Source organism: Synchiropus splendidus, chromosome 5, assembly GCF_027744825.2.
Source record: "Synchiropus splendidus isolate RoL2022-P1 chromosome 5, RoL_Sspl_1.0, whole genome shotgun sequence".
Lineage (NCBI taxonomy): Eukaryota > Metazoa > Chordata > Actinopteri > Syngnathiformes > Callionymidae > Synchiropus > Synchiropus splendidus.
This window is the reverse complement of record NC_071338.1, coordinates 10,552,688-10,576,766: the sequence shown is the minus strand read 5'-3', so window position 1 is coordinate 10,576,766 and position 24,079 is coordinate 10,552,688. Positions and strand designations below refer to the sequence as shown.

Genomic DNA, 24,079 nt, shown 5'->3' with positions numbered 1-24,079 from the left:
ACTTGTGGACAGTCATTCCATTTAAATGGACTCTGCTTGTAATATAATTTTATATAGCGGTGTTAAAAAATGATCTGTAGAGCGGCATGTCGGATACAATTGTGCTTGGCAGGTTCCCTAGTTTTCCCCAAATGAAATGAATAGTTCCAGACCACCAATGAGATCGGTCAACTCTCTTGTGCGTTACAATATAGGAACTGTAAAGTTATTATGATGAGATATTTATTGGTGTGTTGCAATAAATTTAATCTAAATCATCAGTTCAAGTTGATGCTTGCTGCACTACCATGTTTACATAAAACATGATGACTTGGATCTGGGGGAGTTTGCTTTTAGCGACAGTGATTTTTCTGTCCGAACACGGTTCCGTCGCAGTGGTTCTCCGGGACGGCAGGCGGTGCTGCTGTTATCTGGAACACCGCTGAGCTCGACTGGTTTCCAAACAACTAGCCTGACTGCTAACAACAACACTATAAACTGGATAAGCGTCATTATAAATCCTTTACACAGGTAAGAGCCTTGGTAAATAAGACCGTGTATTGACACAGTGAGATCAAATCATATGGAGCTCCAACCGTGAGCGTTCTGTTGCTTCGGCGTGAATGATGTAGTGGCTTTAAAGCCGTTTTTCTGGAGCGGTAGCTAGTAGCAGATGCACGGCTACCTAGCCTGGCAGAAGCCCTGGTCTCGGGCTAGCGTCAATGATTTGCCCAGATTGATCCGATTCAGAATATATCATTAAAACAACCTGTCGTCTACTCACCGAGAGTCTTCCTGGATTCGCGATAGTATTATTCTGCTGTTGAAACCTCTTTTAATGTTCAGAAATAGGATCCGGATTGTAATATTGCCAGCAGGTTGATAACCTGCGTCTTAAAAAAACATTTAAAACAGAGTCGAAGCCCCGTTTCTGAATCATCGTTATTTTTGTGGTTAGACCAGAACAGATATGAAAGCGACTTTAGTCAAGATTAAAACGGTGCGTGTGAACTAGTAACTTTTATTTTTTTTAAACCCCAATTGACGCTGACACTGGGGGTTTCATGACGGCGAAACAGTGAGAGTCTCCTCACGAGTTGAACTTGAGTTTTGTAGCGTGCTGTTGAATGTGCTTCATTTGCCGAGCAGAACTAATCCCTTACGTAAGAGGAACTGGTGTCCACACCGCTGACAGCTGATCAGTCGAGTGACAGGAGACCGGCTATACGCGACGTCACTTAACCAGCTGGCAGTTTTCACTTTTGGCCCTGGTTCATTGTGACCTCTGCTCTGTCTCATCCACGCTCTATGGCTCTGTAACTGCTGTATAAATATTCGATTGTGTTGGCTGCTGATGCTGTTACCAGAAAGTGCTTTACTGCCGACATGTGTATTTGATGCTGTTTTAAAGTGGCATGTTTTCATTAAATTCGAATTTCACTCCTCGTGGTCTGTGTGGGGAACTTTGCTAATCGAGGTTGAAATATGTAAATATGGGCGTGAACAACTTGTTTCAGTTTCCGATACAGCACACTTGAATATCATACGACGTTGAATGACAGGTTTTGTTTCATTTAGTTACATGGTGATAAGTCAGTACATTTCCTTGAGTTTGTTTTCATTGTTGGTGTGAATTTAAATGGCAGCATTATTTCTATCAAGCTGTAACACCGTCTCCCAATATTAATGTCAAATTCAGTCATGTGTCTCATTCATCTTGTCATTCATTTTGTAAGTGTTGAGACAGTGGACCAAACATTTCTAAAGATGGTGACGGTGAGAAGTCTTTTAAAACTAAAATAATTAAGCATTTGTGTTTGTGTGTACAAGTACTGTTGGTTTTGCAGATTAACTATACATTTAAGATACACACAAATGTCATTTTCTGAATATATATCCCCAATAATAATAATAATAATAATGTAATTTTCTTTCTATCATCAGACTGACACACGCATACATTGGTCAATACATGCTGCTTTCTATACATGTTGTGTGCAAAGACCTGCAGACACTACTCTTTAAAATGAGAAATGTGACCACACTTGTAAAAACTCTGTGTCCTTTTTGAAGAACGAAGTGTTTGATTTTGAAACCGCAACCTTTGATATTAAAATTAAACAAAAATTAAAGGTGCGTAAGTAATTAATCCAATTCTTGTCATTAACTCTTTCTCTTTAATTCAAAACCCTTCAATTTGGGGTATTTTCAGTTAAATTCATTCCATTTTTTGGATTGATAAAAAGACTGAGACGTGTAACAGAAGAATATTGCTTGCTGTCTTCTTTGATAATCCCCAAATAATTGCAAAATAAATCAAGTCGGAGGTTTGTCTTGAGTGCTGAACGTAACCTGTTGCCAGATACTAAAATAAACAAACTGGATCCATCAACAATGTACAACTATCATCACACAATAAGGTGTGGATGTAATAACAGATCACCTCTGGTGGCCAACAGAGGACAGTACTCAGATTTGTACCAGTGTGACTCCCACCTCACACAGCACCTCGTCTTGATGTGGTGATCACTCTCTGATGTAGTGACCAGTCATAACTTCATATCGTTCCGTTGCCTTGGAAGTCTGTAGGGTGCGCTAGAGAGGACTCCGCAATAGTTCGTCCACATGTGAAGACATGATCGTCTCACTGGTGGATGGACACACAACTGTCAACACGTGTGAGCTCGGATGTGGAAGTGGAGGCTACCTATTGACCAGAAAGTTTCCATTAGATCTTCCTCAACACTGAGCTATTGCTGAGCGCACCGCAGAGTTTATTTATAAACTAACTTGTGTGAAATGTGAGTGTGTGAGACAAAGCCTTGTTTCCGCAATTTAATGCCGACTGTGTGAAGGTTAGTACCGCTGCACACCAATAGCTTTAGTCCGGTCTGATTCGGCTATAATCTCTTATAATTTCTAGGAACAGTTTGGAGGAACCGTTTCCTTCTAAGAACCATTCTTTCCTTCTAGTGTGCATTCGCCCAAACCTTAGAGAGACGACAAGGGTCGGGTGGCTTCACTGTTACTTTACAGGATTGCTGACACACACACTTTACTAATTTATGTTGACCGATGATGGAACCGTGTCTATGTTGCCCTCAATAGCGGACGGTGCCTTAAGTCAAAGAGCAATTTTGTGTTTAATAGCAGTTAAATAAAGGCGTCAGTGGGAACACTGAACCCACAAGAAGTTTATTTACCTTTCCAGTCACAGACAGAGAGTGACTGCAGTGGTGTGTGTGAGTGTTGAGGCAGAATTAAAGTCATGTTGTGGTGATCAGTGAAAATAACATGACATGCATTACTCGTGTTTAGTTTGGGTCATGACACGGAGTTGAAACACTGAACTGACTTTAAATCATGTTGATCCCCTGAAAGCTCTCGACGCCATTGTCTTAATCCAACACAGTCTCTGTCACGACTAATGTCATTGGTCACTCATGTCGTGTCAACAGTTCCTACAACTCAAAAAAGAAAATGGGCTAATTGTCTGGAATTGATTAATCACAACACATGTGATATTTTGACTCTATTAATAAACACAACCTTATCCTACTTATGTCGTAAAGTTCTGCATTGTGGACACAAAGATGACTCGCTACATTTCAGGAGAAAACATGTTGGTTTTCCTTCTGTTATAAAAGCCAAAATAAGTCCGGTGCAGGACTGGGTCCTGTTTGAAAGGGGGAAGAAAATCGAATCTAGCAACAGTGTTATGACTGTAGATTGAGCGTACTTTTATAGCACTTCTATTAAATGTGACAGAGACTGCTTTGTGGAATGAAAGGTGTTAAGGTGATAACAGAAGGGTATGTGATTTGTGGAAGCAGCCTGCTGAAAAGTGCAATGTTGTCAGCAGAACAGCAGTTTTCTGACAGTGTGAGCTAAACTATTCAATACACCATGTCGGTAACAACACTATAAAAAGTAGGCAGGTAGACAGGTTTAAATGCCATGCAGAGAGCAAATGCATAGATTGCCCAGTCTGAAGTTGAACTGTTAATACTGGAATCTGTGGCATTGGTGTTATGTTTGTTCAAGTAACATGCTCAAAAATATCATAATTTAAAATGGTTATGTATTATTGACTACTTGTATCGGTACTCTGTATTGGCAAGTAGTCAAGTCAGTGCTTTATGGTCAATGCTTTATTTCCCTCCCCACTCAAGTGGTCCTCGCTGCAGAACCAATCGGTGGGGTTGCACCAGTTCCAACCTCACCCCTAGGTCCAATATGGAAAATTTGGAAAAAGTAAAATTGAATTTTGGGGAATAATAAAACGGATTTTATAGGGCCATAAGCAAGTCCCTCATCATGATGATGCTCTGTTTTGAAGTTATTGCTTGCAAACGTTCTCCCCTGTCTGAAATGACTTGAGTGTTGTTGGTTCAGGGTTTTCGGTTTTACATTCACACACTCATACAACCGCTGCTTAGTCCTGCTCAGGGTTGCGGGGACAGGCACATGCAGAAGTGAGAAACAGATCTGAGCGATGTCTCTGTCATTTAACCACTATTGAACACAAGCGCGACCTTTGGTTTTGGAGACAGAGTCCTGTAATGCAGAGAGAAGTTTGTTTTGAGTCACTTACCCACCCTGTTCTCCAGTCCACCCCTGTCACCGCATCGGAGACACCCCCTATGCTGGGAAAAAGAAAACTATATATATAATATTGCACATCTTGCGCCTACACAAAAGGCTCTGTTTTGGAGATTCCTTTTGCTTACAGTTTTTGTGAGGTAATTAAAATTGACATCATGAAAACCTGTATGTGTAACCTGCAAAGGATTATGGGATTGAAGAAGCACTCCTCTGGATGAGTAGCACCACTGACAGACTCTCTAACCGTGGCCAATTATGGTCTGAAAGATGCGTGTTTTTTTTGGCTCTTTGGGAGAGGAAGATGTATTTGCCTTTCCTAGAGGCCATGCTATGAAGTTTCTGTAGATGAAGTTTGTTTTTCCAAGACAGGCTCTGCAGTCTCCTGTTACCAACACATCCTCACTCCCATGGTGTAATGTATCGACGGTGGGAACATTGTCTTTTGCGTCCTGTACTGACGATGAAGGCAGCTTTCAAGTGTTGCATTTTGATGGAGGTTGGGGTTAGATAAGCCATGTGATGGCGCTCCAGTCTTTCTATGCGTAGCAACGTGTCAAATCACGTGCTATTTTAGGCCCATGCATTTTAGTCACTAAGGAGGAAAGCCACTTAAGGGGTTATAAATAGCAACTGACATCCAATATGATTCAGTGTAGAGAGCTTCCATACATCTCCATGTGCCCCCCGTAACTCCCCGGCTGCACATTCGCTGACCCCGCGTGTGCTGCTTAATGCACGAACCACACCCCCACCTGGAACGCTACAGGGCAGTGTAGGGGAGTTTCTCTTGCCCCGCGTCTTGCTTTCCCCCTGTGCCTGCGCAATCCACAGGCCGCCCCATCTGTAACACTACCCTGGAAGGAAAATGTTCTTTAAGTCTATTGAAATGTCTACGCATGTGTGTCAACAAGCAATTCTCAAGGCTGCCTTTGTCATCAGCATAGATAGCAAAAGTCCGCTTTCCCAGTGTCGACACATTTCACAGCGGGAAAATACAATGCTTTAAATACAGCAGCCCCTTTTGCTCTCTCTGCTCAGTTCTCTGTGGACAGTTTCACCGAAATGTTTCACTACACAGAAGCGTTCCAGCTTGATCGAAGCGGCATTTTGACAATTGTCCTGGATCTGAACTGATATGTCAAATGTCAGATTCTGTCAATCTTCATTGGAGTGGCTGCCACTGAAGTGTCAACATGATTTTGCCGTATATTGAAACTATCTCATGATTCCATTCGATTTGAATCATTCAACCCTGTTAATTCAAAAAGATTTATTCACAATGATTTTGATCTTGATTTCCTCCCATCTGCTGTGCAAGATAGAACGACAAGTTGACCTTATTTTATTTTATTTGTTCCTGACAAAGTGCTTGATCTTAGTTTGGATGGATGGATGCACAGTGAGTGTGTGTCATGTCCAGCCGGAAATGACGGCAAACTCTAAGACATAACCGAAGACGGAGCTGGTTGGAACTTCTTTTCCGCCATCTTTGCTTTGGTACGTTCCAGAATGGGCTGCACTGTGACGTTGGGACATACTTACATCATGCCCAACAGATTTTGGGATGTAAAGTCTAAACCTTAGCGAATGACAATTACGATTCTTTTGTGAATCAATGTTTTTACACTTCCCTCCTTGCTTAACAGTTACCTAATATAATCAAGCGTGTAGATTGTCATTCTTTTATATTCTCAGTCCTTATTGAACCTTCTGGTAGCAGGTCAGAATTTCAAGTCTATTCATGAAGATAGTGAGATGAGTGCGTCTGGGTGATGCTGGCCACAGTGGCTGCGGGCGTGTAATTTTTCTGAGGGCTTGAAGCCCAAGTGTGGGGTAAGGTTGTCATGACCTTAGTGGTCTCTGTCAGCTTTCTTCTCTGCTCATAAGACCTTATTAAGTCTAGGAATAGAAACTCTGTGCAGTGAGCTTCAATGGCAAATAAGCATCTAGTGATGCTGAACTGGCGCCAAAATTTCTTCAACTGAAAATTGCAGACATGGTTCATCTAATCTTTGATACTTTAGTTAGCGCCAGCCTGTGCTATAGATTGAGAATCAGAGTAGCTGATAAATGCAGCTGGCAGCAATTTCAGTTGATGCTGGAGAAGGTCACACCGTCAACAGAGACTGCAGGTAAAGGTAGAGAGCTGGTAGACATCAGATATGCATTGGAAGTTGCTCCTCTCTTTGACCTCCAGTTTGAGGTGAGTGAAACAGGTTTTAGCGAGGAAGTACTGGCAGCAGTCGGAGCTGTGCTGCTGATGCGCCGTGTCTTCCTTGTCAAATCCCATTCCATGTAATTGCATGGCTACACTAAGTCCAGGACGATGGCAAGCCGAGCTGATCGCTGTTGTAAAATCAATAGTTCATACCTCTCTGAGATTGAGTTTTTAGGAAGGAGGGGAACGCCATGACCGAGGGCAGAATATGAAATCACTCCCATCGAGGCACTACATGCCATTGATCCTTGGTCCCTGTACCAATTATAATGTTAAGGTTCCTCTGCAGTGCTTGGTGCTCCTCAAAGATCAGAGCTTTGGAAACAGGAATGGTCTTCACTGACACTTTGACAATTGCCGCAATTTTTTTAAAGCTATCCCCTTTTTTAAAATTGTTTCTGGCAAATATTTGTGAAGGACATAATTAAATTTATTGAGCGAAGTGAAAAACATTTTTTAAAAATAAACATAACAAACAGTAAATGGTTTATTAAATACAAAAAATGTCCTTACCTTTTGGCGTTACACAATTATGCCTGTATACTGTCCCCAGATATTTGACTAGATTATACCTCATTCAGCCAACGTGCCATTCAACTGTAAAAATATTGAGTTGCTTTTTCTACTATTTTACATATCCAGTATATTCAACGAGATGATGAAAAATATTTTAATTCTCAAAACCTCCCAAACCAAATAAACCTTCCAAATAATAAAAATAAAACCAGCTTTGACACCCGTTGTGTCAGCAGCTGTTGAATGACATTCTGAAAAAAAAAAAAAAAAAAAAAACGAGGAGGAAAGTGATTGTGAAACCACTTTTCATTTTCACTCACAGGAGAAGCTCTGCTCTCCTTCAGCACAAATTGAGTTTTTCGATGAAGACCTTGAGCGCAGATGGAGGATGAGACTGCTGCAGGAATGGAAAGCTCCAGCCAAATAGAAACCATATATTAAACAGTGGCCGCACATCAACTTTATGAGGGCTCACAGAGAAATGGTCTTGTATTATAGAAGAGATATTGTGTGAAAGTGTGATGCTTCTTCAGCCTCTGACCTTGCTGCAGGATTGGAACAGCTGAATGCATAGGAATATAGATGGCTCCTGTGGAATTCTCCCAAGGTTCTCAGAACAGTGTTTGGCTACTCTTTGTTTACCTCGTATTGACTGTGTATTGTGTTCTATTTTGTCCAGTGACTTCATGGAAATGTGTGAACAAAGCCCAAACCCTCTTTTGTATGGAATGTTAATTATATCCATGACACCAAAGTGTTTATCCTTAAACCTGGGTAAAAAATGTTTTGTATGCAGTACTTTTGATTGTCAGCAAGGAAACCATTTTGTGTTCTTGTTCATCTGAGTTGTCATACACGATATATGAGTTTGTCGTGAATGAACTAAACTGGAATCTTGAGGACCTGTTTTTGATAGGAACATAGCTGAACACACTGTACTCGTTCTGTGCATTTGTTGTTGGTTTGCATTAGAGCTGCTCATTTGTAAGAAAAATATACATTTCTACACAGTTACAGGTGTTGATGATGTTGAATGATCTGTTGATAATCTGTTCCAAAACAGATTATTTTGACTTTATCAAAAGAGAAAGCAAAATTTAGAGCAGTTTCAAAGATGTGATGAAATAAAAATTCAGTGTCACAAAATGGCAAACTTCAGTTTTATTGACTGCTGTTCCATAAATCAAATCCCCCTGTTGCCTTTGACTCATCTTCTTTGTGTCAATAATACATTAATACAAACAAATCTTAAAATAATAAAAAAGGTAGTTAAAAGAATTAATAAACAACAGCAGACAGAAGGTTTATTCTGGGATTAAGGTACTAAAACCATCTCTATAATGCCTCTGCAAGTCTGTTCTGTAATGGTCTTGTATATTGTATGCCTTCTTCTATAAAGATTTGGTTTCTTGGTTGCTTAAATTGTTGCCACATTCTTTGAACTCTACTTGTTTACCTGCAGTCCATTTTTTCCAGACCTAATTGTGTGGCATATTGATCCAGGAGCAGGTATGGGCCATCGATCTGCAGCTGTCACCCAGCAGGTCAGGGACAATTCATCCAGGCCCAGCGCAGCAAACCTCCCCGGCGCCAGTACTGAGGCCACATGAATCAAGCCATATTGAGTCTTAATTGTATTAATGAATGATGCAGTGGCTGTGTGCTTGGTCACAATGAGACCGATTCTGCTTGAATTTCTGCAAACGTACCAGGGTGTGAGAAGAATGTTCGCAAAGAAAGGACTTCCACAAAGATGGATTACAGATGATCATATTGATCATACATTGTTTCCTTGTAGGGAGCAGAGTGCTTCCGCCTGGCGGGTACCAATACAGATGGACTTTATGAGTGAACGCTGACGGGCAGAATTAACGGATCCTCCTCCTCAGCCTCTTGCCCCGACACCTTCTGTCACGCTGGCAATGTCAAGAGTCCCGAGTCCCCCTCCCCCTGCGGAAATGTCCAGCGGGCCTGTTGCTGAGAGCTGGTGCTACACACAGGTACAAATCTCAATGTCAATCTCTGTCTGGACTAACAATGTGTCCAGATGTTTACAATCATGTCTTGTTTTTTGTTTGTTGGTGCAGTTTACATATTGGTCATCCAGTTATTCTGTTTTCTGTTTCGCACTTACTTGCGCTTTCTTTGCACTGATGATAATAGTTTTGCACTCATTCATACTTCATATTACAGTGGTACCTCGGTTTTCAAACGTCCCGGACTTCGAACAAATCGGAGTTCGAACACAAAGTTTGAGATTTTTTTGCTTCGGATTTCGAACGAAAATCCAGAACTCGAACGCCCCCGAACAAAGCCGGAAAAAACATAACGTGCGCGGACCGACCAGCTGACCCACGACGCGCTTTGTTATTGTGTATAACGCAGCCTCTGTCTGCAGACGTGTCCCATTAGCTACATTTACTGGCTGTTTTTTTCTTCATACTGAGGTGTAAAACCTTTCCTGTCTCCGCACTGGACCGTGGTAGAGTGTCACAGGGGAGGTGCTCGCTCTCCACACCTCTGAGGCTGGAGCGCACACTCCAGGGTTTGATGTCCTGTTGTGGGCTGGAGCTGGGACAGGGATGAGGCGAGTCTGGGACAGAGCCTTACTTGGTTTATGACTTTGTCACAGCCAAACTGCACAGAAGCGCACATTCAGAGCTGGACACGCACCGGGCACCTCTTCACTTCTAGAGAGACGTCACTCACTCAGCAACCCCTCCCACATGCAGCGGCCACACACATAGAGGAACAGCGCACCTGCAGCAGACATTCTACATTCACTCCTACAAAAGCCTAGTTTAAGGCTTGGAACGCATTATTTCTTTTTCCATTCATTGTAATGGGAAAAATCGATTCAGATTTCGAACAAACCGCTTCTCGAACGGCCGTCTGGAATTGGATTGGATTGTGGTCGAGAACTGAGGTACCACTGTATTATTGTTTGATCCAGAAGCCAAGCAACGACATTTCGTTGCCAAGGTCTCACTGTTGTTTTTCATTGTGCAATGACAATTAAAGGAAGTCTAAGTCCCTCTTTGTTTCCAGATTAAAGTTGTGAAGTTTTCATACATGTGGACCATCAACAACTTCAGCTTCTGCCGTGAGGAGATGGGTGAGGTCATCAAGAGCTCCACATTTTCCTCAGGAGCCAATGACAAGTTAAAATGGTAGGAAGTGGCTCGATGAGTCATATGACACTGATCCCTTGTGCTTATTGCATGACATGTAGCTCGGGCTGGGTCATTCATGGTTCACTATATATCATCATGGAAAATGTCTGGTCGAGAGTCTGTCTGTCTGGGAGCCCATCTATAGACACGCCCCTCCCTGAAGGCATGAAGCATCTAAATGCCTCAAGTGGAACAAAATTATTATTGCCTGAATACTAGCTTCGATGAAAAGGGTGTTTCTCCCCGAAATTTTCATATGCTCATATTTCTTCTAATGCTACCTGCGGCTTTGTGATCGAGGGTGCCATGTTTTTTTTTTCGGGCAAATTCCACTCATTATCCATTGCATTTGATTGGTGAACACGGCGTGAAAGAACGCCTTCATTGCTGGATGTCTGCCGCTCAAAATGCAGGAAATAGAGTTCCAGGAGGTGCACATAGGCCCGTACTCCTGGACATCCCTAGACGGTACATATGGCACAGCTACTATCCGTCACTATTTTCACCAGGGTTTACCATTTGTACTGTAATTGTTACATCGCTAATCTGCCTCCAGCAGTCTGAACTTGACTCTTTCCTATCTTGATCTATGTGGAAAGTCTCACTACTGACAACAGCTCTGTGAAATTATTTGACTGCAAGATGCTGCAAACACTTGATGCAAGCATTCAAACTTTTGTGGAGGCAATGAAAGGTATTATCAGTTAATGTGCTGAGGAAGAGAAGGTACTTTCTTTTAGTGTTCCGGGTTGTAGAGGATACAAAGTTCGAAAAGTCAAGCTTAGTCGAGAAGTGTTTGAGGAAGGTGGACCGTCAGTTTCCAGTGTGGGTTGAACGTATGCAAAAAACAGGAAGGCTTTCTGAGCGATTCAACTTTGGTTCTTCTTTTCATCACTCTGAAGTTTCCTTCCCAAGAGAATACTGAAATGAAAGCAGATCACATTTTAATCTTCAGTGGTAGTATGTATTCAATGAACCCCAGTCATTTGATTTTTGTCTAAGCTGTTTATACTTCAAAGAATCATTGTCTTGAGGGTGAATACAGAACAGTACAGTGGAGAATGGAACGCGTGCATAAATGAAAGTAAAGCAGAAAGTGACCCCAGCTCTGACGTGAACTTTGACCTTGACAGAAGTGACATCACAGGGACCAACCATTTATTTTGATCCCTTTGTAACTTGGAACTTTGGTTTTAGGAGAATGAAAAATGGTTTTTGAGCGTGTGATGGCATGAAAAAAAATATTTATTTATGTCGTTTATCAGTAATTGAGATTCCCCCAAGGATTTGCTCCCAGCTAGGGTGTGTTTCTGACGGTGAGGGAGCGCTGACATTGTTAGTCACGCTTCATTCATGTTGCCACTAACAACTGAAGACTCTCAGCAGAAGTCTCTTTGGACGGTGACACATTTGCAGATGAGAATCTCCGTCTGTTTGTGCGAACTTGTCTTGTGAAGATGACACAGAAAATGCAGACGCAGAAATGATGCAGTGTTCTGTCTCCTCAGGTGTTTGCGAGTGAATCCCAAAGGTCTGGACGAGGAGAGTAAAGACTACCTGTCACTCTACCTGCTGCTGGTCAGCTGTCCGAAAGCTGAGGTCCGAGCCAAGTTCAAGTTTTCCATCCTGAATGCCAAGGGGGAGGAGACCAAAGCCATGGGTGAGGCGCCTTAGTCAGACAAGAATTTGATTTTTCAATTCGATTCAGACAGATTTGTGATGTGTTTTTGTTATCTGATTGTGTGCAGAGAGCCAGAGGGCGTATCGCTTTGTCCAGGGGAAAGATTGGGGGTTCAAGAAATTCATTCGGAGAGACTTCCTCCTGGATGAAGCCAACGGTTTGCTCCCTGATGACAAGCTCACACTCTTCTGTGAGGTGCGCTGCCTTGTTTTGTATTTTTGGCTAAGTTCATTTCAACGCTTGAACCCAGTGCCCAGTTAGAATGGTGTGACTTGGGGAGAAGTGTATTGTCTCAACAACCGTTTTTATAGGAACGGCTTATAATCAGAATCAAATTTATTGCCATGGTCGGTGAGGATCCCACCAACTAGGATCGCTTTGGAATAAAATGCTGACAAAAAAAAAAACAAAACAACAAAGGCTGATCACGAATTGAACAGTCTGACGGCCGAGCCTGTGACGGGAGGTTCTGGTCTGGATGGACCGTAGCTTCCTGCCAGAGGGAAGAGAAAGAAACAGTCCATGTCCAGGGTGAGAACGGATGATGGTTGGCTCCCATTTGAGTTCCTCAGTGATGGTGGCTCCTAGGAAGCAGAAGGAGTCCACAATAGGAATGGGTGAACCAGCCAACATGAGAGGGGACAGAGAAACTGTGACTCTCCTGAAGTCTAGGACCATCTACACTGTCCTCTGGGTGTTGAGCTCCAGGTTGCTGTGGCAGCACCAGGACACCAGCCGCTCCACCTCCTTCCTGTAAGCCGACTCATCTCCATCTGAGATGAGCCCGATGATGGTGGTGTCATCCCCAAACTTGATCAGCTTCACAGACTGAGGAGACTCAATGTTGAGGATCCGAGTGTCGGAGACAGTCGTCCCCAGCCGCACACGCTGACTCCGGCTGGTCAGGAAGTCTGTAATCCATCTACAGACAGTCCAGGTGAGAAGCAGGCGCTCAAAGGACTTCATGACCTCAGACGTTAGTGCCATCGGTCTGTAGTCATTCAGTCCTGTGATCCTGGCCTTCTTGGGAACAGGAATGATAGTGGAGGACTGAAAGCAGGCAGGAACATGACAGGACACCAAGGAAGCATTGAAGATGTCCGTGAACACTGGAGGGGGCACGTGGATTGTAGTTTGTGACCACCTTAAACCCACTCCCCACTTCAGCCGAGTCATTGCGTGAAAACTTCTTCCCAAGTTTGTCAGAGTATACAGCTTTAGCTTTCTTCAGCTGCCTCTGAAACCGATACTTCACCTCTTTGTAACTCTAAAAAAAATCTGATTCTGATTCTGATTTTTTTTTTATAATGTGCTATAGGCTGCCTTTAATGGTAGCACCGATGTTTGTGATGATTTCCCAGTGTGTTTCTGCCGTCGTGGAATCTCACTCACATGATCTTTGTGTCCCCAGGTGAGTGTGGTGCAGGACTCCGTCAACATATCTGGTCAGAACACGATGAACATGGTGAAGGTGCCAGACTGTCGGCTAGCAGACGAGCTGGGAGGTCTGTGGGAGAACTCTCGCTTCACAGACTGCTCTCTGTGTGTGGCCGGACAGGAGTTCCAGGCTCACAAAGCCATCCTGGCAGGTAGTGACATGATTCTCCTTCTCTTTGCTAACTTTCTTCCTAACACCACATTTCTGTCTACTAATGTTCCTTTTATTTTTCTAGCCCGCTCACCTGTTTTTAGCGCCATGTTTGAGCATGAGATGGAAGAGAGCAAAAAGGTAAGGCCCAGTTCTCCTGGTATCTCGGCTTGATTGTGATTGTTGATTGTGGCTCTGTGAGTAATACTGAATCATAGGAAGTAATGTGGTTCTTATCTTTCCTTTCACTGACAGATTTGCAGACAAATGATTTTTGTCTATAATTCTGTTGCCATCTTACTAAGAGCAAGGGTTTTAGTGTTTGGCCCAGTACAGGTAGATGTGGATGTAAAAAGTAGCTATTACAGTTTAGAATTGATCTAGTATGCAAACACAACACTATTCATATATGGACTGGGAAATGTTTACATTTTTACATGGACACGTCATTTTTACATGGAGTAGGTCTCCTATGTTGGATTCATTTACAGTCGACTAGAAAGGAATGACATTTATGGCCAATGAAGACCAGCATTTTTCCCAAAAGAAGGTTGAGGGTCAGAATATGTCTTATAGCTGGGTTTTCTATTGAGAGCACTGATGTAGTTGTTTCTTGTCTCCAGAATCGAGTGGAGATCAACGACGTGGAGCCTGAGGTTTTTAAGGAGATGATGTGCTTCATATACACAGACAAGGCACCAAACCTGGACAAGATGGCTGACGACTTGCTGGCGGCGGCTGATAAGGTATCTTATCTTTAGTATGACTCCAAGTTTGGGGTGGGAGTATATTCCCTTATCTAATTTGCAAATGATGGCATCACTCGGCGATGGTCATATTGCATTACATTTACAAGTGTTTACTGATGATGATGATGATGATGATGATGATGAGTGGGCAACTGAGTGTTTTCGAACTCTATTTATTGCATAACCCACAAGTGTTGCTCATGTTGAAGGTACCATTGCCTGCCCTGTGCTTGTGTAAAGTAGGAATGACAACAGGCTCCATATTTGCATCTTGGCTTGTTTAAATGCAGCAATGTTACTTTTTGCAGGATGTGATGAATGTGAAACGGCTGTGGTTTGACTGCAGGATTTCCAGAAGCAGCTGGGTGGATCACGCTGGTTTAGCTCTGTGACAGCAGATGGGACAACTGATTCAATAGCCTGAGATCGTCCAACCAAAATATCTGTGATAAAAAGCTATGTTGTTCTGGTAAACCCTTCCCATTAGGGGTGCCACGTTTATTGCGATATTAACACATATTACCAAGACTTCTCACCAAATTGCTTGAGTAGTACATTTGGAATGAATGATTTAGCATTTTAAGAGCAGAAGTATTTTGCTCACATAACCCCAAAAAACTGTAAAAACTGTAGGCAAAGTGGATGAAACGGGATGTAAATGTGGGGAATAAATGTGAACATTTAAAATGGCTATGTAATTCTGTGACCAGAGGGAGATCTGACAGAGTTTAAACCACTCTGGACTTCCAATAAATCTATTATTATTAATCTTTTTTTTTTTATCAGTAGTAGTAGTAATGTCGAGTGGAAAGGTTACAGCAAAGGTACAGCATCCTGCTGCATTTGTCACTGCTGAAAAGCTTGTTTGTTAAAGTTTATTTGGGTCATCATTTTGCGGTCTGTCACAGTGACTCAGGGGACCAAAACATTTCTCACTTTACTTCGGGTTGTGGCAACAGCAGTGATGCACGGCCGGAAGGGGGTGGTCAACATCATCTTTTTGAAAAAATTCAAGATATTTTCAAACTATTTCAAGATTTCTGATGTTGATTGTCTTCTGGGGACTTTTATCCATTGCTTTACGACGCTTTCTTCGTTCCCTCATCTACATGAGCATTGGGGGGAGGTGCTGACTGTGAGCAGACTGACTGAGCTTAGCGGAGGAAAGAGATTTTTCAGTAATACTTCAATGAAGCTTAATAAAAGTTGAAAAGTAAAAAACAGGAGGATAACATTGCACTGTCCTACAATGTCACCCGCACTATTGCTCACTTCGTGACGACAGTATTTTAAACGATTATCGTGTAGCCCCACTTTCTACAACTCTTTCTGCAGCACAACATCCTGCTGTTGAGCAACTAGGCACACACACACTACAAGAATTTCGTCCTAAATTGAAAGACGGAAGGTTGGAATTTCATACACATCTGAAAACCTAAATTATCACTTCCTGCTGTATGCGATCTTGTGAGTGCTAACCTGACAAAAAAAGACATTGAAAATGTACCTGTCATTCTGGCTCGCAAATCCAGGAATGATGAAAACTAGTCAGTTGTTGTTTTAGAATGTGAAAGAGGTGTATCATATTTGTTGAGGTGTTTCAGCATGTGTTGAGCCCCAAGCTGAGCCTGAAGTTAAAGATGCTTTAGAGTGCCTCTTTTTTGTCACCTGATCCGTCAGTTACAATAATAGAAACAGTGTGAAATCACTGCCTGGGAGAGCTGATGATGTCTTGACAGTGGAGGTGGTGGAGACGCCCGACAGACCTGCTGATGCTGCTACAGCCTCAGCGACATGTGACAAACCGGTGGAGTTAGTTATTATTCACACGCTCTGGTGTGTACCGAAGCCTTAAAAGTGGTCAGAGTGTTATGACAGTACATGTTTCAATTTGAAGGGACTGCAGTTGCTGCAGAGTGAGGTCACCTGAGTTGCTCATTTGTAGTCGGCTGCACGTGCCGGCTGTCCATTTTTAGGTCCTAGAGACGCCTACAAGTTGTCCTGACTGTCACTCTGTGGCCGTCCTGCCAAAACAACAGCGTCCTCTCACTCATTACCAACATTTAACAGCAGGGCCAGTGGCACCTTTGAGTTTTGTCCTTATCAGTGTTCATTAATGAGCCATCAGCCTCAATGAAATGGGATTTCTGCTCTAATTTGAAGACTGTTTTGTGTTTTGTCCGACTGCACCGGCACAACTGTCTGCTTCCACTTCTAATTCATCAGTGCTTCAGTGCACATCCTGCTAATGAGCTGCCTTCGTGCTGAGAATCCTCTTTTTAGTGACAAAGACTTTGAGCGACTTGCTCCCTGGAGTTCAGGCAGAAACTGGGTTTCATGAAAGCTGCCAAACTCCAGTCGAAGATGGCTTTGTTGCATAGAAGCTGGATGAGTTGTGTTTACAACAGACAACAGTCCAGCTGGCTGCCGTGTTACTCAGTGTTTACCTCTCTTCCAGTACGCTCTGGAGCGACTCAAGGTCATGTGCGAGGACGCGCTCTGCACCAGCCTGTCTGTAGACAATGCGGCTGAAATCCTCATCCTGGCCGACCTGCACAGCGCGGACCAGCTCAAAACACAAGCCGTCGACTTCATCAACTAGTGAGTTCACACATGTGGATGATCCAGCGTCACAGCAGGCTGGGTTTCCTGCCAGCAGCGTGGTTGATTTAGACGGGGAGATGTGAGGAGGAACCTCAACATGTGGGAGTTTGAGCTGGCACTAGCTCCACCTCTGGCTTCATTTTCCTGACTGTAGAAGTATTAGGGAACATTTCATTCTTCAAATATGCCTCTAGTCATGCATGAGATGAGATGAGATGAGATGAGATGAGAAATTCTTTAGATGAAATGAATTCAGCAAGTATGTAAGTTGCCAATCCAAATCGATGCACGATAACAGTGTTGGAAGAAAAAAAGTTTTCACACACAAGTAAACTTTGACACAATCTCTAATATTATCATGAAAATTGTGGAGAAAAATGTTTTGTGTCTCAAAATGTGTGGCTACAGAGACAAACACAAAATTATGTTCATCTTTCTTGTTTACAAGAAAAATGAAGAACATTTTTGGCATCAAAGTTGATCACAGAATTATGTGTTCGGAACTGAACAAAGCGTCACACTATCAAATGAATATCCAGTAGCACACGGTACTGTGGAGCGCATGAGGTATCTGAACACACGCACGCACGCACGCACGCACACACACACACACAGGTAGCTATCAGGTCATTGAATGTTTATAGCCTCAGAAAACACCACCACAATATATCTCAGAAAACAAGACTGACTTGAGATTTCTGGGCAACTGTCACATATCATTGTATTATTTTGGAAACCAGATTACTATGGACAATCCAGAAAAGGCTCCAGTAGCAGCCAGTAATATCAGCTAGCAGCCATCGTCAGTGCTCAGATCGGAAACAGCCCCTTAGTTTTAAATGCTTTAGAGATAGTGCCACCTCAGCAAACATTCTACAACAACATGGGCTTTATTTGTTGCTCCTTGTTGCGTTTAGGTGGTGACGTCAAGTGCCAGTGAGGACATCTTTCCTATTTTTCATGCAGTGCTGAGAGCAACGTAGACTTCTGAGTGAAGAAAATGATTTGTTTGACTGTAAAAATGTAAATGTTTTCATTTACACCTGATTCTAAAAACCCCAAGAAACATGAACGGCCTCGTATAAAGAAGCATAACTCTGCACATTGTTTTTGTCTGATGTGCATTGAACCTCTCTTTGGTTTTGGACTTGAGGAAAGCTGATTGTTAAGCGTGAATATACAGTACAACACATGAGGGACCCATCCGGAGTTGCCTCTGGCTTTACCAAACTCAGTAGACCACAGGGAGCGTAATGACTTGATGGTTAATCTGATTCTGTGACTGGCACAGACTGGGATTATGAGCGAGTCCCAACATAATGAAAGATGACTTCATAATCCTGGCGCTGTTACTGTCAGTTGTCAGCTATCCAAATCACACTGGTCCTACCAAAGCAAAGGTCACTGATCTCCGCTTCTCTCTCCACAGTCACGCGGCAGAAGTGATGGAGACGGCAGGTTGGAAGTCCATGGTGGCATCACACCCTCACCTGGTGGCTGAGGCCTACCGCTCTCTGGCATCAGCCCAGTGCCCCTTCCTGGGACCCCCACGCAAGCGCCTCAAACAGTCCTAATGACATGGAGCCGTGCTGTCTGCTAGCCCTCTCTCTCTCACGCACACACTCACGCTCTCACAAATCCCAAACCCCTCCATAAAGGGATGACCTCTACCCCTGTTGTTACCTGCTACACGACCTACCCCCCCTCCACAGCCCCACTTCTGCTCCATCCAGGCGCTGCTGTGTTTCATCTGTCTATTGATGGAGGGAATAAGGAGAGGATGTCATGAAGGGGGATGTTTACAGAACTGCACACCCACCGCCCTCTTTCTATTAAGCTCTGAGGTCAGACATTGTTCACGTTCCTGCGTGAAGACTCAACCCCAACCTGTGTTGGAATCCGCTCCAAGGGACGAGTCGGACCTGAGGGTGGCTTGGTCTTCAGAGACTTGACCATCAGCCCCATTCCTTCTCTCAGCTGAGCTGCCGCTGGAGCCCTGACTTGCATCAGAGACTCAGCCAAGAACACTTCTGAGAAACACAACAAGGGCTCGACAAGTGGCAGGTGCGGGGCACAAACTGATGGGGCGGGGTCATTGCACTAAAGTCAAAGGTCACCCGTTATCCATCCCGACCGGCGGACAAGTAGAAGTATTGTGGGCAAGACCCAGCTGGACCACCAAGAACCCTTTAAGATGAGTTGTCAAACAAATGGATCCCATGTAGAACTCTGTGTTCCTGTTCACAATCATCCCAATTTGTCAAAGGCATTGAACTGAAGAGCCAGAGCTGAGTGTCACTGCTGCAGAGTAGAACTGCCGCCAGTCTGTCTCCTCCATCGAGAGAGAACCAGGACATGAAGACAAGCTGAGACGACGTCAGTAAATGTGTCAAAGTAACGTTCACATTCTCTCAGATGTGTTGATGTTTCTCCTTTTATTCCATTTGTTTTTTTTTTCCTCAGATGTGTCATTTCTATTTTTTTCCCAGGAATTTGTACAGAGACACTTGTTTTTTTTGTGTGAATGGTTTCAATTTGACACAAACAAGACAGTTTTCTTTGCAGGCGACTGAAGGGGAATGTCAGAGAAGTGAACACGTTTTAATGTTCAGAATAGACTGAGTGTGAAACGCAAATCCACATAAACTTTGCAAAGTGACGTTGGGCGGACGTGAGTGGAAGGAAGCATCGTCAACCGTTCCTGTAGATATTTCAACTTATGACAAGTGACACTTAGTTGTTGCCATTTTTTGTTCCCAACAGAATAAACCACAAACTATTTTGTATTGAATGCAAAGCCAGTTATGTGTGAGTTTTTCTAATAACCATTCATGACATTGTGGTGTCTGTTGTGGTGAGTGCTGTTGGTGGATTCAGTTTAAGTTTATAAAATCAATAGCTAACAATCAGGAATAGCACTCAGAAAGTGCAGACCTCTGTCAAACCACTCATTTGTAGCAACAGTAGGAAGAAACGTCGATGTTTAAAGTTCGATATACAAGGTGCAATGCGCTCAAACGGGCAGCAGATGGTGGTAGCTGTAGAGACGCTAGGGTGTGCCTACAATAAATGGGGAGCCAAGTTCCCGCCCCTCTACTCCGCCTCATGGGAAGTTAACAAAAGATCTGACAGGAGTCAATGGAGAGATAAAAGTTACTTTCTGATCTAGCTTGAGATACGCCATAGATCTCACATATGGTGTCTGTGAATTTGAAAGGTACTTTTTAATGGAAGGTGAGATTCCTTCAGTGTGTAAGGATTTATGCTTTTGCATATTTAGCCAAAAATGAATGAGAAGAAGTCCTCTCTTTAGTAGCACAGTGCTTCTTTCAAAACACCTTGATATTGATTTCCGTCAAACCCGACACCTCAACATGCGCTACTTTGTTTTTTGGCCTCTTTGTGTCGAGTATGAGCTCATGACTGCTGCTCAGGTGAGAGCGTGAATTGCACCTGAAAGAGACAGCCATTGTCAGTACACCACATCCAGAGGTAAAACGTCGTCAAAAAATATCAAGTGAGTACATTTTTGTCACTTGAACATCTTGATATTAACAACTGTATACGCAGACAACGGTTACTTATTACTAGAACATTGATAAATGACTTTCATTCTACGACTTTCACGTTTCTGTCCCTGCGGGGCATTAGATCCCTGGATTGTGGTGAGTGGAGTCCGGGCAGACTTTCTGCACCAGCCTGTAGTCTGTGCTGTAGAAGGACATGTAGATGCAAATGACTTGGAAAGGTTTGGAACACAGCCAGGTCACCTGGCTTTGGGTCTGCTCTTGAGCACACGTCTTGGACGGGTCGTAGTTACACAGCACTACCTTCTTGCTGCGCTCAGTTTTTTCAAAGTCCACTCGGCAGTTGAAGGTCTTGGAGTCTTTCGGGGTGACCACACTCTGGCGCTCCAGGTCAAACACCACCTCCTTGTTTGGTGGCACGAGACTGACGGACATGTTGCCAACGCCCGTGGAGTTGTGTCTGAAGTAAACCGCCAGTGAGCCGTTACCATGATCCACTATCTTGCCCATGATCTGCAAGTTCAGCTTGACGGTCTTGATGTTGGAGTGGAAGTCCCCCCAAGTGAAGCTCCTGGAAAGCTTTGACGGTTTGACCCGCAGCACATTCCAGAAGCCCTGCTTCGACACAGAGGTGGAGGCAGCTTTGGGGCTTTGAACAAAATTCCTGGCCAAAGAACCCGAAGGCAAGAATCCTTGATGGACTTGTGAGGACATTCTCACGTCAGCTGTGACGTTGGCTTGTGGCAGCTTGTTGATCATCTGTAGAAATCGAAAGTATTTGAATTAGAGGTCAAAACCGACCAATTGTAATATATATATATTTTATATATTATATATACATACATATATATATACATACATATATATATATATATATATATATATATATATATATATATATATATATATATATATATATATATATGGTTGGACACATTAAGCTTTTTTCCCCCCCATAAAAGGAAATCTATGTGAAAATATGTAATATTAACCGTACACCTGTCAGTTTCAGCTGCTTTCATAGCCGCAGCGAAACATTCACATTCACACTGTTTTAAATCATTTAAAGTGAAAGTGCTAATGAGGCAGATGTAGGTCCAATTATCCACAAGTTTCTCTCTTCATATTTGCAAAAGTTCCTGCTCTACAGTCTGAACACACATGCTGTGAAATAGGTAGAACGATTCTCTGATAGGTTCATTTCTAATCCACATTTCGCTCCAGCTGTTTGCTTACCAGACCAAAGGTTCCCCTCAGAAGAATCCAGAGCAAACCGCTGCGGGTGAGAATCTCCATCTTGCAGCGATGAGGGTGCGAGCATCCATCCACGCTCACCTCTGGCTCGCGGTGGGTCAATAGAATCCGCTGAAATCCATGTCAGATGGATGAGTCCACACCGGGCAGTGACACCGGCAGTGTGATCGGGAAACTCCGTCTGTGTGTGATGCTGCCTCCTGCTCCGAGAAAACCAACTGAGCTTTAACCCCTTAACGTCTGAGTTTATTACCAAGTACCAGAAGAAAAAAAAAATGGAATTTGTGTTGTTGCTTCCCAGCAGTGAGGAGTATTGGGGTGTAAAAGAAAGAAACAAAGTGGGTACGAAGAAAAAGCAATAAGGTGATATTTTATATGCAATTGAAATATCTCAATATTAAGAAGAGGTTTTCTAGATGCTTTTTCTTTTTAATACTAGTTTTTCTGACAGTTTATCTTATAAAAGTTATATGTCCAACATCACAACTTGGACTATCTTTATCAGGACAGAACTGAGCTCTAACTCACAGTCTCAACCTGTTTGGTGCTGTATGCATTTTTCCATGCTGCCAATAGAATAACTGCTCGTCTATCAGTTGACTCACACCGAGTCCGTGTGCGTCGCAAAAATAGGAGTGTGGTGCAGCAATGCCAAGTTGGAGATGAAAGGATCGTTCATGCTGGAAATTACACCATGAAAGTAAATTGAATTGAATCTGGCGAATTTTCAAAACAAAGCATTTTGAATGAAGCTCTACTTGTGAAGTGCCAACATGACAGCACAGGCACCAAGCAGCAAATGAATAAGGCAGGGATCTGCCGTCAGTCTCTGACAGTGTACAGTATGTGCACCAGGAAAGGTCAGACATTTCGCTCTACCCTCTTAAAAACGCACAAGGAAGGATACATAACACCATTTTCAAGATTTGGATACTGAGCCCAACACCGAGAGTGACGTCAATGATCGGAAAGGCCTTTGCTCCGAGCCCTGGCAAGTCACCTTTCCCTGGCACAATGGACTCTACATGCGTAGACGCTCTGGCCGTGTTGCAGTTTCCGCACACTTGCGTGAACTGATGACATGTGTAGACTCATCCACCTGCCAGACAGAGAGCGGATCTGGTGTGAGTCACTGCTGCTTGGAATGCCGCTTCCGTTTGCGGCCAGCTCCGACCGGATTGGGTGTGGGTCCGGAGTTAGTGGTGGGATGGCTGCAGTAATCATTTTTCATGATTCTTCCTGAAGGAATCTTTGCAACAAATTTGCTTAGTAACGTTCCTGATGATGACGTTCCGAGGCGTCTCAGCAAAAACATGATCGCTGCGCTGAAATTTGTGCCGAGTACCTCATGGATCCCCTGATGTCAGTAAGGGCTTTAACCAAGACATCTGGTCTGGTGACTCAGTGTTTCAATGTGAAGTGCTCTTGGGCTTCGGGAGGTCGCGGCTAAACCGTCACACTATGGTAAAAGGTAGGAATGTTTTGAACTGCTGAGGTTTGTAGACAGTAACCTACTTTGCACTCATTGGATGATGAACATGTCTCTCAGTGACATTGTTTCTTTGACCTTTTTGGCAGTGGTCCTCACGAAGCTCAACCTGTCTGACAACTTCTTAGGTTGATTCAAAATCACATCCTCCTCTTTGGTCTTGGCAGTGAGAGCAGGAGCCACCTGCACTCTGCGTCAGCTGCTGCTACTGCTCAGTCAGGTCCTTCAACCAACTACACTCTTTCAGCTGTGCTGTCAGTCCACTGGAGGCGTGGTCAGGATGACGTATCTCCGCTGACTTGAGTTTTCACTGGAAGATGCTTGGCATCATTGTTCTCAGAGCCAAGGACCCAGAATCAGACCAATAAGTCTCCTTCAGGGTTTCAGTCTTTAGCTCCCTCAGTTCTTCAGATGGTTCAGGATGAAAAGATATTGTCAGAAGTTCTTAGCGAGGAAGGGCCCCATTTGGCAATTCAGGCTTTTATTGACTTGCAGACAAGTATGGAGTATGAAAACAAACATGCAAAAAACATGGTAATTAGATCAAATGTTTGTGCTCAAGTGAGGGAAAAGGGGAGTGTGAGATTGATAGATGGGTTGGTGCAGAGACAGCAGTGATGCGGTCGCTGTATCGGACCGTCGTGGTGAAGAGGGAGCTCACCCGATCGATCTACGTTCCCACCCTCCCACCCTGGG

At 43.4% G+C, this 24,079-nt stretch overlaps 2 protein-coding genes across 2 annotated transcripts in view; one reads left to right on the top strand and one right to left on the bottom strand.

Annotated features, from left to right (window-relative positions):
* The first annotated feature begins 418 nt into the window (after positions 1 to 418).
* On the top strand, positions 419 to 19,904 carry spop (speckle type BTB/POZ protein). Its single transcript, XM_053866473.1, has 10 exons — positions 419 to 510; positions 9,117 to 9,318; positions 10,367 to 10,488; positions 12,000 to 12,151; positions 12,240 to 12,367; positions 13,584 to 13,761; positions 13,846 to 13,901; positions 14,384 to 14,506; positions 16,968 to 17,110; positions 18,543 to 19,904. The coding sequence occupies exons 2-10, from the start codon at positions 9,241 to 9,243 to the stop codon at positions 18,685 to 18,687; spliced, it is 1,125 nt and encodes a 374-aa protein (XP_053722448.1). The 5' UTR covers positions 419 to 510; positions 9,117 to 9,240; the 3' UTR covers positions 18,688 to 19,904.
* LOC128759482 (neurexophilin-1-like) overlaps positions 19,545 to 24,079 on the bottom strand; it is a 48,728-nt gene continuing 44,193 nt past the window's right edge. Inside the window, exons 2-4 of the mRNA XM_053866474.1 lie at positions 22,895 to 22,993; positions 21,877 to 22,094; positions 19,545 to 21,399 (exon numbers count right to left, since the gene is read on the bottom strand). Coding sequence (XP_053722449.1) covers positions 20,761 to 21,399; positions 21,877 to 21,936 — 699 coding nt within the window. The 5' untranslated portion in view covers positions 21,937 to 22,094; positions 22,895 to 22,993 and the 3' untranslated portion in view covers positions 19,545 to 20,760. The remainder of the gene's footprint in view (positions 21,400 to 21,876; positions 22,095 to 22,894; positions 22,994 to 24,079) is intronic.

Excerpts from the sequence above, each read along its gene's own strand:
- spop (XM_053866473.1), top strand. The coding sequence starts at position 9,241 with ATGTCAAGAGTCCCGAGTCCCCCTCCCCCTGCGGAAATGTCCAGCGGG. Across the intron at positions 12,152-12,239 it reads GGAGGAGACCAAAGCCATGG|AGAGCCAGAGGGCGTATCGC; the intron begins GTGAGGCGCCTT and ends GATTGTGTGCAG. Across the intron at positions 12,368-13,583 it reads AGCTCACACTCTTCTGTGAG|GTGAGTGTGGTGCAGGACTC; the intron begins GTGCGCTGCCTT and ends TTGTGTCCCCAG.